The sequence below is a fragment of the Hyperoodon ampullatus genome (genome assembly GCF_949752795.1).
Source record: "Hyperoodon ampullatus genome assembly, chromosome: 2".
Taxonomy (NCBI): domain Eukaryota; kingdom Metazoa; phylum Chordata; class Mammalia; order Artiodactyla; family Ziphiidae; genus Hyperoodon; species Hyperoodon ampullatus.
In genome coordinates this window covers 52,029,912-52,046,108 of record NC_136915.1, presented here as the reverse complement: position 1 = coordinate 52,046,108, position 16,197 = coordinate 52,029,912, and the positions used below count along the sequence as shown (strand labels likewise).

At 40.9% G+C, this 16,197-nt stretch overlaps 1 protein-coding gene across 1 annotated transcript in view; it reads left to right on the top strand.

Annotated features, from left to right (window-relative positions):
* Positions 1-438: 438 nt before the first annotated feature.
* The window catches only part of CYP2J2 (cytochrome P450 family 2 subfamily J member 2), a gene marked incomplete at both ends in the record, with an annotated part of 38,714 nt that continues 22,955 nt past the window's right edge, over positions 439-16,197 (top strand). The window contains one exon of the mRNA XM_079728387.1: positions 439-648. Coding sequence (XP_079584513.1) covers positions 439-648 — 210 coding nt within the window. The remainder of the gene's footprint in view (positions 649-16,197) is intronic.

Genomic DNA, 16,197 nt, shown 5'->3' with positions numbered 1-16,197 from the left:
GAGATGCGATGACATAAACCCAGGAGCCCCGATGGTCTCACAGAGAGACAGGCTCTCTAACTAGCTAATAAAAACGCTTGTAGCCAGGCCTTTTCCGAGACCCTTGCTGTTCTCCCAGGAATCCGGCCACAGGCATCTGGTGGGCGGCAGGCGGGCTGGGAGAAGGCAGAGGGGAGTAGAGGACCGGGTGGAGGCGGGTTGGGGGCGCGGCAGGAGGCGCGGCCTGAGGAAGAGCCCAGATGGGTCATGCAGACCAGGCTCCCAGGGTAGGGGCGCGGCGGAGTGAGGGTTGGAGAGGGGGGGCGGGGCAGGGCGGGGCAGGGCGGGGCGGGGCCGAGGGCAGGCGAGGAAGGAGGGCAGTGCTGGCAGCTTAGAGGCTGAGAGCTGCCGGGACCTTCGCTGGACCAGACCGCGGAAGAGCGAGCCGAGGTCGCCGCCATGCTCGCGGCGGTGGGCTCCCTGGCGGCTGCCTTCTGGACCGTTCTCCGTCCCCGCACTGTCCTGTTGGGGGCCGTCGCCTTTCTCTTCTTTGCTGATTTCCTCAAAAGGCGGCGCCCGAAGAACTACCCGCCGGGACCCCCGCGCCTGCCCTTCGTAGGCAACTTCTTCCATCTGGACTTTGAGAAGGGGCACCTGTCGCTTCAGAGGGTAGGAGTGGGCGAAGGTGCCAAGGCCGCGTCCTGACCCTGATCTGCAGGACAAGGGCCATTCCGGGTACCGAGGGCGGGAGGCTGGGGGGCTCTGAGGCTAAAGAGGGCACCCGGGTAGCTTTGAGCCTCGCTCTCCTCACCAGCCACCGGCATGATTCCACTTCTAGGGATGAAATTTTGTTAACTGTTTACTATTTAAGTGTGCCAGACACGGTATGTTCTTTAAGTCATTTAATTGTGTCTTGTTACATATTATTGGGACATTATATTTATAATATAATCACTTTTTAATATTATTATCCTTGGGGGGAAAAATCCGGTACTTTCCCTCTCGGAGGCTCCGTTTCCCATGTGTGAAATGGTGATACTTCTACCTAAATCCTCACCGCTTTTCAACTGAATTGCTCCCATCCCCACAAGGAATGAGCCCCTCACATTCAGCCTTCTCGCCCTGCAATCCACTCTCACTAAAGTAATCATTTTAAAATGTCACTCCTCTGCTTAGGCTTTCTCAAGGCTTCTTGCTGCTTCCCAGCTTTCAGACTCCTTAGGGAGCCACTTGGAAATCTTGCTGTAGCCTCTTTCCACTTCTTTATAATCATCTTCCATCAGGGCTGCCTAACTGTGGCCACTCTGAATTCCTTAGAATTCCCTCCAACATCCAGCACTTTCTCAAGCATTTTCAGCTGCTTCCCTGACTCTCAGCACAGGTACCTTGCTGACAGACAACACTGTGATAGGTGGGTGTGAACATTAAATAAAACAATGAATGGTCAATATTAATACAGCTTATTATAGGTGCCCAACAAATAATAGTTCCCCTTTCCCTAGAAATGCCTGGAGCACTTTAAACACAAGCCTATAATATAAACTCAGATCAGATGGAGAAGGTTTTTATCACTTTCTGGGAGAAACACACATTTGGTACAGGATTAGTCTACAGAATTTTAAGGCTAGGCACCTAAACCCATACCCTTCTTTAATAAATGTGTTGTTTAATTTCCAATATTGGGAGATTTTCCTGTTTTCTTTCTGTTAGTGATTTCCAGTTGGAGTCCATTATGGTCAGAGGACATATTTTGCATAATTTCAATTTTTTAAAAATAAGTTAAGGTTGGTTTTATGACCCAAGATACAGCACCATGCATACTTGAAAAACAATGTGAATTCTGCCGTTGTTGGATGGAGTGTTCTATATTGTATGTCAATTAGATATAATTAAATGACTGCGTTCTTTAGTTCTTCTGAACCCTTGTTGACTTCTTGTCTACTGATTCTATCAGTTACTAGGAGAGGGTTGTCAAAGTCTTCAACTATAATTACTTGTTTTTCTGTGTCTCTAGTCAGTTCTGGTAGTTTTCATTTGTGTATTTGGCAGCTCTTTTAGATGGTGTATACACATTAAAATTGTTATTTCATCTTGGTGAATTGGCTCTTTATTGTGTAATGTCACTCTTTATCTCTGGTAATTTTCTTTGCCTGAATTTTACTTTATCTGATATAATATAGCCACACCAGTTTCTTCTGATTAGTATTTGCATAATATATGCTTCTCCAATCTTTTACTTTTAATCTACTTATACCATTTTATTTGAAATGAGTTTCTTGTAGATAACATATAGGTGGGTATTTTTTTTTCATTCTGCCAATATCAGACATTTGATTGGTGAATTTAGATCATTTATATTTAATGTAATTATTGATTTGTTAAAACATAAGTCTGCCAATTTATTATTTGTTTCCTATTTTTCACTTTGTTTTTTACTCCTCTGTTTCTCCTTTCCTGTCTTCCTGTGGGTCACTTGAACATTTTTTGAGAATTTCATTTTAATTTTTCTATAGTGTTTTTGAGTATATCTCTTTGTATTGTTTTTAAGTGCTTGGTGTAAAGATTACATGCTATGCGTACATAACTTATTGCAATAAGTATCAACAGTTTACCACTTCAGGTGGAATACAGACACCTTAAAACTCTTTAGGTCCTTTTACCTTCCCCCACTTTATAATATATAAATTGTCTTAAATATCACCTCTACAGACATTGAGAACCACCTCAGACAGTATTATAATTTTCTTTTAACTGTCAAACATGATTTGTTAAATTCAAGAAGAGAAGATTAGTCTACAGTATTTACCCATTTATTTACCCTTTCTGTTGCTCTTTCTTTCCTAACTGAAGAACTTTCTTTAGCTATTCTTTTAGAACTGGTCTGCTGGCAAAAAAAAAAATTCTCTTAAATTTCCTTCATCTAAGAATGTTTTATTTCACCTTCTTTTCTGAAGTATATTATCACTGGATATAGAATTCTAGGTTGACAGTTTCTTTTATTAATCCCTTGAAAATGTGCTACCTCTTTCTGGCCTCTCTAGTTCCTTATGAGAAAATCTGTTGTAATTTGAATTGTTGTTCCCCATGAGTAATGAGTTGTTTTCCTCTGCATGCTTTCAAGAAGTTTTCTTTGTTTTTATTGGTTTCAGAGATTTGATTATATGTCTTGGTGTTGAATTCTTTGGATTTATTGGGTTCACTCACAACTTCTTGAATCTGTAGGTTTTTCTAGTACCAAATTTGAGAATTTTTCAGCCATTATTTCTTCAAGTATTTTTTCAAGTCCATGTTATTTTCCTTTCCTTCTGGTACTCTTTGGCACTGATTGCACAACTGACAGATCTTTTGTTATTCTAATATCAGTCCCTGAAGCTCAGTTGTTTTATCTTTTCTCAATCTATTTTCTCTGTGTTGTTCAGCTTGGACACTTTCTATTGATGTCTTCAATTTCACTGATTATCCTGTCATTACCACTCTGCCACTGAGTTGCTCTATTGAGTTTTTTGTTTACATTATTGTATTTTTCAGTTCTAAAATTTCTCTTTGGTTCTTATGTATATTTTCTAGTTCTTTGTTAAGATTTTCTATTTAAAAATTTTTTTGAGAGTATAATTGTTGATCGAAACATTTTCAATAGCTGGTTTAAAATCTTTATCCTATAATTCCAACATCTTTATCATCTCAGTATTAGTTTCAACTCATTCAATTTGAGTTTTCTCTGGTTCTTGGTAACATGAGTAATTTTGGACTATATTCTGGACATTTGGTGTATTTTGTTATGTGACTCTGGACTCTATGTAAATCTTTTATTTTGGCAGATAGTCAATCTGTTTATGTTCAGAATGTTCACTTTTGTGGATTGTGGTTCAAATGTCAATTTAGGTTATAAAATCTTTGCAATGCTATACTGGTCTACCGCACTTATGTGTTGTCCACCCCGATAGGACTCCAACCCACATTCTCATCAGTGCAGGCTGGAGAGAATGAGGATGGGGACAAAAGATTGGGGCCCCTCTGAGTAGGGTAACCTCTTCCTTACTGCAGGGGGTGGGGGGAAGTCAGTAATCTAACCATATCATCTCCATGGGATACAGGTGCCTCCTTATTTCTGTAGAGTGGTAGAAATCAGAATTTTGCCCACTGACTACTTCAAGGAGTCTCTTTACTGTAGTTCAGGGGTGATAGTCACAATTCAGCTCATAGAGTCAGCAGGGAAGGGGCACCGCCTTATTGCAAAGGTAAGATGAAGGCAAGTTTCCATGCATCTTCTTCACTGCTGTAGCCCCTCATTAGGATGTGGGAGGGTCACATCTCTTATGGTATTTGTCTCCAGAAAAGGAAGGTAGAAAGGTTGAAATGCTCTGTCCTGGTGGACCACCCTTTATCTGGTCCTTTGACTACAGAGAACAGGGTTTTATTGGTGTTACTTTTTGTATGTGTCAGTATCATGATGAGGAGGAGGAGTAAAATGGGATGCTTTTACTCACTCTTGTCTGGAATTAGAAACTTGGTCTGTGCCCTTGTTTTACCATTAAGATAGATATGGCTAAAGAGGTTACATGATTTGCCTCATGTCATAAAACTGGCCAGGGATGAAACTGAGGCTAGGGTCTTATCTCTGGCCCAAAGATTTTTCATCAGAAGTGTTCAATTTTATTTTATATAGGTTTGCAATGAAATATTTTTGGCTGTAAAAAAAATGGAGTTAAATGGTGTGATTTAGTTGTAATTAAATTTACATGCCAGCAATTTGGAAACATTAAGTACCTATCATTAACTACCTATCATTACCTATCTATCTATCTCTACTTACCTATCTATCATTACCTATCAGCTATAACATTAAACAAGGACTTGGACACAGGACTATTTGACTCATATACCTATTCTCTGACTTATGCTACCTGACTTTTCACGATGTAGTTAGAGGATAATTGACTTACCCAGGGGTTCATTTATCCAACAGACATTTATGAAGTGCTTATTATATGACAGGCACAGTACAAGACAGTGTATGATGAAATGTGTGTTATAAACTTTTGGTAACCAAATGAGATAACATGAAGTGCAATCACTGTGAATGGGAAGCCCTGGGGATAACCTCTATAGAATGTTGAAATAAATTTGGCTGAACTGGAAAGAAATGTTAGGCAAGTGGTTATATGGAGTAAAGTGGACAGGAGATTTTTAAATGGGAGGAAGTGACATGAGCTAAAACAAAGTGAGAGGGCCGTGAAGAAACTGGCCTATTTGTAAGGTGTGATGGGAACCATGAACCATTCTTGTTTTTCCCCTTTTTTTCTAAACTTCCTCTACCACAGCTATATGTGCATGTATTTAAATAAGAGAAAATCTTATTGGACTAAAGTGGGAGAATGGTAGATAAGGTGGATAAATGTATTATGAGGATATACATTAAGCTGCTTATAATAAAAAGGCCCCAAAATACAGTGGTGTAAAAAAGGAGTGAAATTTATTTCTCTCTCAGAAGTGAGTTCAGATGTAGGCAGGAAGACCAGGGTAGGAAGGCTGCTTTGTACCACAAGGCCATCCAGAAACCCCAGTTCCTCCTATCATGTTGCTCTCGTCCTACAACATCTTCATGTATGAGTTCCAGTCCATGGACAGGGGAAAGGAGCAGGTGGTGAGAAGCAACTTTTCTTCAAGGACATGACCCAGAAGATGCACACATCACCACTACTTACGTCCCATTGGCCACACCTGGAGAAGCTGAGAAATGTGGTTTTGATTGGGAAGTCATGTGGCCAGCTAATATTTAGGGAGCTTCATCACTCAGAAGGAGAGAGAGAGAATATCTTCATGCTTTCAGTTAAGGATGAGACATACAGACAGAGTTAGGAAGAGCCCAAATGTATGACCACCAGCTAGGCACTAAATCTCTGTGCTTCTTTTTCTGAAAACAAAGAATACATTGTAGGGTTATTATAAGAATCAAACAAGTTCATGACTATCAGTTTACTGCCAGGGTGCCTAGCACATAGTTGATGCTTCTTTCTATATCTACCACCCTCCTCCTTTCTTCAAAAATTTATAGTAACAAACTCAAGGAAAAGCCAGTTGAGGTTGCATACCCTGTCTGGCCTGATTGCTGTGTGGGCTGCATTAATCCACTCTCTGGCCACTTCCCCTCCATTCCTTTGTCCAGATCTAATGAGAGTGCTTTTGCTAAAATATACTCCCAAATATATCAATAACAATAAATAATTTTATAATTTTTTTTAGTATTATGGTTACTTATCCCCACCATCCCAATGATGGGAATTAGTAATATCCCCCATTTTATAGATTTGGAAACTGGGACACAGAGAAGTTAAATAACTTGACCAAAAATCACATAGAAAGTGAAAGCAGAAGCTGGATATAAATGGATTTGTATGACTTCAAAAATCCAAGTTCTTAAGCACTCACTGCCCTTACCTCTCCTATTCAGTTTTCTAGTTGCAAACAAAACAAGATCCAAAATATTTCACTGGACATTTGTATATCCTTGGTCTAGCTCACATTACCTTGCCAGGCTTGTTTCCCCTCTCCGTACACAAATGAGAAGGTATTTTTTCCCAGAAACCTATCCTAGCCTTTGGTCCCCTTATGTGCTTCCTGCTTTCCCCCATTTAATAATTTATTGTACAGAATGGTAATAATAAGAACTGGTTACTTATCTGTATGCCCCATTAGATTGGGGGCAACTTAATATTAAGGACCTGTACCTCCAGCACCCGGCCTTGACCAACCACAGGGTTAGTACTCTTTAATGAACCTATATTGCAGTCAGAAAAGAGAGCTCACTTGTTCCTGAAAGCCCCCATTTTCCTGTCTTTGCATTGGTGTATGCTATTCCCACAGCCTAAAATCTTTGCCTTCACAACACATATCCTTTTTCAGGTACCCACACCTTCATTTACAATCTGGCCCAAATATCAGCTCCTCTTAGAAGCTTTCTCCCGTACCTGGAGTGGAATTCTTCTCTTCTTTCAATAGCTTCATGCCCCTTGCTTCAGCATTATAACATATATCATCTTCCACTATGCGTTAGTTTTTTTCTGTAGTCAGCCTTCCCCGAGAGGCTTTGACACTTCAGGAAAACACCATAGCATATTGATCTCTGTATTGCCCTCACATATAACTTAGCAATGTCAGAAGGTGCCTGACAACTCAGAAAGCATTTCATAAAAACCTGTTGGACTGAACTTGAATCTGATTTCCACAGGCTGTTCCCAGAAACCTAGCATAACCCCAAGAACTACCAGTGAGACCAGTATTCTTAGCAGGAGTTCAGAGACCCCAGGGGACTGGTGAACTGCATTTATGCATAAATGTATTCATGTGTACAGGGTTTTGCTTTACCAGATCCATGACATACTAGATTTTTGAAGGATCTTATGACTTAAAAAGTGTAAGAAGTGTTATGAAGCTTTATTCCCTATGTCCTTAGGTTTCTTTTTTGTGCTTCATTGGATAGAAATGCTTTGTAACTATAAAAGCAATACAAATGCATTGAGTGACACATTTTAAAGTACAGTTTAGCCAGTGAGAGAGAATCTTAGCTCCTTGAGCACAGAGCTCAGTGCTGGTGAGTGTTCAGAGGAACAGACCCTCTCACCTACTGCTAGTGGGAATAAGAATTGATACACTCTTCCTTTTTTCCTTTTTCTTTTTTCCTGTCTTTGTTTTGTTGGCTTTTGAGTTTAAGAACTTAAATTAAGTAGAATCTTCCTCAACTTTATATCTCGTGGTTCAGTCTCTTGTCTCACTAACTCACCACTTCTAATTTTTTTTATTCTAAACATTTATTTTGCTCTACTTTATTATTTAAATGCTTCATCTTACATTTGGAATATTTATCGTTCATATGAAATTTCCTGTAACCTATTACTTTTATTTGCCTTTTATAGCTACTGTGCTATTCCTTTTCTCTTGATCTTTCTATTTTCATTTCTGATTTTAAGCCTGTTTTAGCCTCCTGAACCACCTTTTTTTAAATTGAAGCATAGTTGATTTACAATGCTATGTTAATTTCTACTGTACAGCAAAGTGATTCAGTTATACATATATACAGATTCTTTGTTATATTATTTTCCATTATGGTTTATCACAGGATATTGAATATTGTTCCCTGTGCTATACAGTAGGACCTTGTTGTTTATCCATCCTATTCATAATAGTTTGCATCTGCTAACCCCAAACTCCCATACCATCCCTCTCCCACACCCTGCCTTAGCAACATGTCTGTTCTCTATGTCTGTGAGTCTGTTTCTGTTTCGTAGATAAATTCGTTGTGTCATATTTTAGATTCCACAAGTGATATCATATGGTATTTGTCATTCTCCTTCTGACTTACTTCACTTAGTACGATAATCTCTAGTTCCATCCATGTTGCCACAAATGGCATTATTTCATTCTTTTTATGTCTGAGTAATACTCCATCGTACATATGCACCATATCTTCTTTATCCATTCATCTGTCAGTGGACATTTAGGTTGTTTCCATGCCTTGGCAATTGTGAATAGAGTTGCTATGAACATAGGGGTATGTGTATCTTTCTGAATTATAGTTTTGTCCAGGTATATGCCTAGGAGTGGGATTCTTGGGTCATATGGCAACACTATTTTTAGTTTTTTTGAGGAACCTCCATACTGTTTTCCATAGTGGCTGTACCTTCCTACATCCCCACCAATAGTGTAGGAGGCTGAACAACCTTATTTTTAACCTCTTTTTTTTCCCTTACACTGTCTTTTTCTTAAGAACTTGTTTGTTTTTGTACATCGAAATGTATTCTCTACCTTACAAAGCCTTCTCAGATGACACTGGGACTTACATTTACCTCCAAGTAGAGCCATTGGCACAGTGACTGGCATGATTACTTAAGAATTGGTAGACATCACCACCGTTGGTACCAGGGCTGCAGGAGGTCCTTTGATGTATCCACGTTTACACAGTTAATCACGCCATAAAAATGTTTGATGTAGTTCTGTTGGACTAGAAATATATGTGGGCAGAGAGTTGGTAAGAGGTGAAACTCTGTAGAAGTTCATTTCAGTAAACATTACTGGAGTGCCAAGTCCCCTCCAAGAACAAGCTGAGATTCCAGGTTGTATACATTGTCAGTTAGGAGTCCTTTAGCTTAACCTGAGATTTTCAGCCATTCCAAAAATATTTTTACTGTATATTCTGAAATAGTCACGAAATCCTTTCTGTAAAACCTAAGAAGTTCATCCAGGCATTCAGCATGATGAAATAAAAAGTCTTGATTTATGCAGACCCGTTCCTGCCATTTGTTAGAACAAGATGTGCACTTTTAGAGGCACACCAGACTAAGATGGAATCTTGGCTCTGCTCTTTCTAACAAGACAGACTTACTGTGCTAGTGATGAACAAACATGGATGGAAGACTGTAGACCAACAAGACAATGGAAAGATGAAGTTCAGGCTTGGTCTTTAATATGGGAGCAGGGTGGTGGAATGAGACTAAATCCATGGTATCTGCTCTGAAGGGGTGACACAGTCCAGGGAGCTTGAGGTGACATGGGAGAGCATAAGTGCATGGCAGCTAGGGAGGTGGGGCCACAGATACCTGGAGGAAATGAGCGCTTCTGTTTGGTACCACAGCCTTAGTAAGACACAGCCCTGCAGTCTGCAGGAATGGGCAGGTCTACTTAGATTCCTCTCTTGAGGAAGCATGTCAGGGAAGACTTTGATTTATGATCCTTGACTGCGGTCCAAGCTGTATTTGCACATACCTGAACATTTGTGTACACTCCTGACACACCCACACACTCTTCCATTCTCTCTCACTCTCACTCTTCCTCTCCCAGCTCCCTCACCCTCGTTCTCACATTCATTCTGTCACATCCACTAAACTCTAAGGTCCAAGCACCATCTCGGGTTCATGGCTTTGTTCTTAAATCTTACATAATGCTTGGCAAATTTCACCAACACCCAATAGCTTTGTCATCTTGGCTAAGTTACTTCTGCTAGGAGTATAAAAGAAGCCTGAATTCTCACTCAGGCAAGATGGTTCTTCGGGACACGAGTCTGTAGTCTTCTCGGTCTGTGGGCTTTCTGAATAAAGTTGCTATTCCTTTGCCCGTACAACTCATCACTCCATTTATTGGCCTGCTGTGAGGCAAGTAGTACGAGCTTGGACTCAGTAACACATTTTGGCCCAGCCAGCCAGGAGCCTTGCTGCTTGTGGCTAGTCAACCCCAGTTGGGCCCTAGCAGCTGCTGGAACCACTTGTCCTAAATATCTTCTCTTCAAAATTTCTTAAGTGGCACCGGCTCCCCCAGGGCTTGGCAGTGGATTGAAGAATCGACATTTGGGATCCGAGGGGCTTCATACAATAGGGTAAGAAAATGATGTCATAGCCACAGCAATAATAAAGAGCAGAGGGGCCGGAGGAAGATGGCGGAAGAGTAAGACGCGGAGATCACCTTCCTCCCCACAGATACATCAGAAATTCATCTACACGTGGAACAACTCCAACAGAACACCTACTGAACGCTGACAGAAGACCTCAGACCCCCCAAAAGGCAAGAAACTCCCCACATACCTGGGTAGGTCAAAAGAAAAAAAGAATAAACAGAGACAATAGGATATGGACGGGACCTGCACCAGTGGGAGGGAGCCGTGAAGGAGGGAAGGTTTCTACACACTACAAGCCCCTTCGCGGGCGGAGACTGCAGGTGGCGGAGGGGGAAAGCTACGGAGTAGCGGAGGAGAGCACAGCAACAGGGGTGCGGAGGGCAAAGCAGAGAGGTTTTGGCACAGAGGATCGGTGCCCTCAGGCACACACCAGCCCGAGAGACTTGTCTGCTCGGCCGCCAGGGCGGGCGGGGCTGGGAGCTGAGGCTCGGGTATCGGCTTTCAGTCGGAGCGCAGGGAGAGGACTGGGGCTGGCGGCAGGAAGAGACCCTGAAGGGGTTAGTGCTAGCCCGGAGGGAGTCCGGGGAAAGGGTCTGGAGCTACCGGAGAGGCAAGAGACTTTTTTCCCTTTTGTTGCCTGGTGCGCGAGGAGAGGGCATTCCCCTCCCTCCCCTCTGCCTGAGTGAGCCAGAGCCCCCCAATCAGCGGCTCCTTTAAACCCGTCCTGTCTGAGCGAAGAACGGACGCCCTCCGGCGACCTACGCGCAGAGGCGGGGCCAGGTCCAAGGCTGAGACCCGGGAGCTGTGAGAGCAGAGACAGGGAAATCTCTCTGTGCAGCCTCCGAGGCAGCGGATTAAAGCTCCACGGTCCATTTGATGTGCCCTGCGTCTGTGGAGTGCATGAATGGACAGCGAATCATCCCAAATTGAGGAAGTGGACCTTGAGGACAAGATTTAAGACTTTCCCCCCCCCTTTTTTTTTTTTTCCTCTTTTTACAACGAATTATCTCAAATTAAGGAGGTGGACTTAGCAAGATTTCAGACTTTTCGCCCTTTTCCTCTTTTTACAACGAATTATCCCAAATTGAGGAAGTGGACCTTGAGGACAAGATTTAAGACTTTCCCCCCCCCTTTTTTTTTTTCCTCTTTTTACAACGAATTATCTCAAATTAAGGAGGTGGACTTAGCAAGATTTCAGACTTTTCGCCCTTTTCCTCTTTTTACAACGAATTATCCCAAATCGAGGAGGTGGACTTGGAGAGCAAGATTTTTGATTTTTCCCCCTGCTCTCTTTTTGTGAATGTGTATGTGTAATCTTCTGTGTAAGATTCTCTCTGTATAGCTTTGCTTCCACCATATGTCCCAGGGTTCTATCGGTCCGTGTTTTTTTTCAATAATTACTTTTTAATTTTAATAACGCTACTATATTTCATACTTTATTCTATTTTACTTTACCTGCTCTTTCTTTTTTTCCTCCCTTCCCTTCCTCCCTCCCTCCCTCCGCTCCTCCTTTCCTTCTTTCTTTTTCTTTCCTCCATCCCTCCCTCCCTCCCACCCTTCTTCTTTCCACTTTCTTTTTCTTTCCTTCCTCCCTCCCTCCCTCCCTCCTGTCTTTCTTTCTTTCTTTCCTTCCTCCCTCCCTCCCTCTCTTCTTCCATTCACTCTTCCTTTTGCTTTCATTCCTCCCTCCCTCCCTCCTTTCTTTCCTTCTTTCTTTCCATCCTTCCTCTCTCCCTCCTTTCTTTCTTCCTTCCTTCCTTCCTTCCTTTCTTCCCTTCTTCCTTTCTTTCAATCTCTCTTTCTTTCTTCTACTAATTATTTCTCTCTACTTTTTCTCACTGTTATTCTGAGCCGGGTGGATGAAAGGCTCTTGGTGCTGCAGCCAGGAGTTAGTGCTGTGCCTCTGAAGTGGGAGAGCCAACTTCAGGACACGGGTCCACAAGAGACCTCCCAGCTCCACATAATATCAAGAAGCGAAAATCTCCCAGGGATCTCCATCTCAACACCAGCACCCAGCTTCAGTCAACGACCAGCAAGCTACAGTGCTGGTCACCCTATGCCAAGCAACTAGCAAGGCAGGAACACAACCCCACCCATTAGCAGAGAGGCTACCTAAAAACATAATAAGGCCACAGACACCCCAAAACACACCACCAGACGTGGACCTGTCCACCAGAAAGACAAGATCGAGCTTCAACCACCAGAACACAGGCATTAGTCCCCCCCACCAGGAAGCCTACACAACCTACTGAAACAACCTTAGCCACGGGGGACAGACACCAAAAACAACGGGAACTACGAATCTGCAGCCTGCAAAAAGGAGACCCCAAACACAGTAACATAAGCAAAATGAGAAAGCAGAAAAACACACAGCAGGTGAAGGAGCAAGATAAAAACCTACCAGACCTAACAAATGAAGAGGAAATAGGCAGTCTACCTGAAAAAGAATTCAGAATAATGATAGTAAAGCTGATCCAAGATTCTATTTCCCAGATCCAAAATCTTGGAAATAGAATAGACAATATGCAAGAAACAGTTAACAAGGACCTAGAAGAACTAAAGATGAATCAAGCATCGATTAAAAACACAATAAATGAAATGAAAAATACTCTAGATGGGATCAATAGCAGAATAACTGAGGCAGAAGAACGGATAAGTGAGGTGGAAGATAAAATAGTGGAAATAACTGCTGCAGAGCAAAATAAAGAAAAAAGAATGAAAAGAACAGAGGACAGTCTCAGAGACCTCTGGGACAACATTAAACGCACCAACATTCGAATTATAGGGGTTCCAGAAGAAGAAGAGAAAAAGAAAGGGACTGAGAAAATATTTAAAGAGATTATAGTTGAAAACTTCCCTAATATGGGAAAGGAAATAGTTAATCAAGTCCAGGAGGCACAGAGAGTCCCATACAGAATAAATCCAAGGAGAAATACGCCAAGACACATATTAATCAAACTGTCAAAAATTAAACACAAAGAAATCATATTAAAAGCAGCAAGGGAAAAACAACAAATAACACACAAGGGAATCCCCATCAGGTTAACAGCTGATCTCTCAGCAGAAACTCTACAAGCCAGAAGGGAGTGGCAGGACATAATTAAAGTGATGAAGGAGAGAAACCTGCAACCAAGATTACTCTACCCAGCAAGGATCTCATTCAGATTTGATGGAGAAATTAAAACCTTTACAGACAAGCAAAAGTTGAGAGAGTTCAGCACCACCAAACCAGCTTTACAACAAATGCTAAAGGAACTTCTCTAGGCAAGAAACACAACAGAAGGACTATACCTACAATAACGAACCCAAAGCCATTAAGGAAATGGGAATAGGAACATACATATCAATAATTACCTTAAATGTAAATGGACTAAATGCTCCCACCAAAAGACACAGAGTGGCTGAATGGATACAAAAACAAGACCCATATATATGCTGTCTACAAGAGACCCACTTCAGACCTAGAGACACATACAGATTGAAAGTAAGGGGATGGAAAAAGATATTCCATGCAAATGGAAATCAAAAGAAAGCTGGAGTAGCAATTCTTATATCAGACAAAATAGACTTTAAAATAAAGACTATTAGAAGAGACAAAGAAAGACACTACATAACGATAAAGGGCTCGATCCAAGAAGAAGATATAACAATTGTAAATATTTATGCACCCAACATAGGAGCACCTCAATACATAAGGCAAATACTAACAGCCATAAAAGGGGAAATCGACAGTAACACAATCATAGTAGGGGACTTTAACACCCCACTTTCACCAATGGACAGATCATCCAAAATGAAAATAAATAAGGAAACACAAGCTTTAAATGATACATTAAACAAGATGGACTTAATTGACATTTATAGGACATTCCACCCCAAAACAACAGAATACACATTTTTCTCAAGTGCTCATGGAACATTCTCCAGGATAGATCATATCTTGGGTCACAAATCAAGCCTTGGTAAATTTAAGAAAATTGAAATTGTATCAAGTATCTTTTCCGACCACAACGCTATGAGACTAGACATCAATTACAGGAAAAGATCTGTAAAAAATACAAACACATGGAGGCTAAACAATACACTACTCAATAACGAAGTGATCACTGAAGAAATCAAAGAGGAAATTAAGAAATACCTAGAAACAAATGACAATGGAGACACGACGACCCAAAACCTATGGGACGCAGCAAAAGCAGTTCTAAGGGGGAAGTTTATAGCAATACAATCCCACCTTAAGAAACAGGAAACATTTCGAGTAAACAACCTGACACTGCACCTAAAGCAATTAGAGAAAGAAGAACAAAAAACCCCCAAAGTTAGCAGAAGGAAAGAAATCATAAAGATCAGATCAGAAATAAATGAAAAAGAAATGAAGGAAACGATAGCAAAGATCAACCAAACTAAAAGCTGGTTCTTTGAGAAGATAAACAAAATTGACAAACCATTAGCCAGACTCATCAAGAAGGGAGAAGACTCAAATCAGTAGAATTAGAAATGAAAAAGGAGAAGTAACAACTGACACTGCAGAAATACAAAAGATCATGAGAGATTACTATAAGCAACTCTATGCCAATAAAATGGACAACCTGGAAGAAATGGACAAATTCTTAGAAATGCACAACCTACCAAGACTGACTCAGGAAGAAATAGAAAATATGAATAGACCAATCACAAGCACTGAAATTCAAACTGTGATTAAAAATCTTCCATCAAACAAAAGCCCAGGACCAGATGGCTTCACAGGCGAATTCTATCAAACATTTAGAGAAGAGCTAAAACCCATCCTTCTCAAACTCTTCCAAACAATATCAGAGGAAGGAACACTCCCAAACTCATTCTACGAGGCCACCATCACCTTGATACCAAAACCAGGCAAGGATGTCACAAAGAAAGAAAACTACAGGCCAATATCACTGATGAACATAGATGCAAAAATCCTCAACAAAATACTAGCAAACAGAATCCAACAGCACATTCAAAGGATCATACACCATGATCAAGTGGGGTTTATTCCAGGAATGCAAGGATTCTTCAATATACGCAAATCAATCAATGTGATACACCATATTAACAAGTTGAAGGAGAAAAACCATATGATCATCTCAATAGATGCAGAGAAAGCTTTCGACAAAATTCAACACCCATTTATGATAAAAACCCTGCAGAAAGTAGGCATAGAGGGAACTTTCCTCAACATAATAAAGGCCATATATGACAAACCCACAGCCAACATTGTCCTCAATGGTGAAAAACTGAAACCATTTCCACTAAGATCAGGAACAAGACAAGGCTGCCCACTCTCACCACTCTTATTCAACATAGTTTTGGAAGTTTTAGCCACAGCAATCAGAGAAGAAAAGGAAATAAAAGGAATCCAAATTGGAAAAGAAGAAGTAAAGCTGTCACTGTTTGCAGATGACATGATACTATACATAGAGAATCCTAAAGATGCTACCGAAAAACTACTAGAGCTAATCAATGAATTTGGTAAAGTAGCAGGATACAAAATTAATGCACAGAAATCTCTGGCATTCCTGTACACTAATGATGAAAAATCTGAAAATGAAATCAAGAAAACACTCCCATTTACCATTGCAACAAAAAGAATAAAATATCTAGGAATAAACCTACCTAAGGAGACAAAAGACCTGTATGCAGAAAATTATAAGACACTGATGAAAGAAATTAAAGATGATATAAATAGATGGAGAGATATACCATGCTCCTGGATTGGAAGAATCAATATTGTGAAAATGACTCTACTACCCAAAGCAATCTACAGATTCAATGCAATCCCTATCAAACTACCACTGGCATTTTTCACAGAAGTA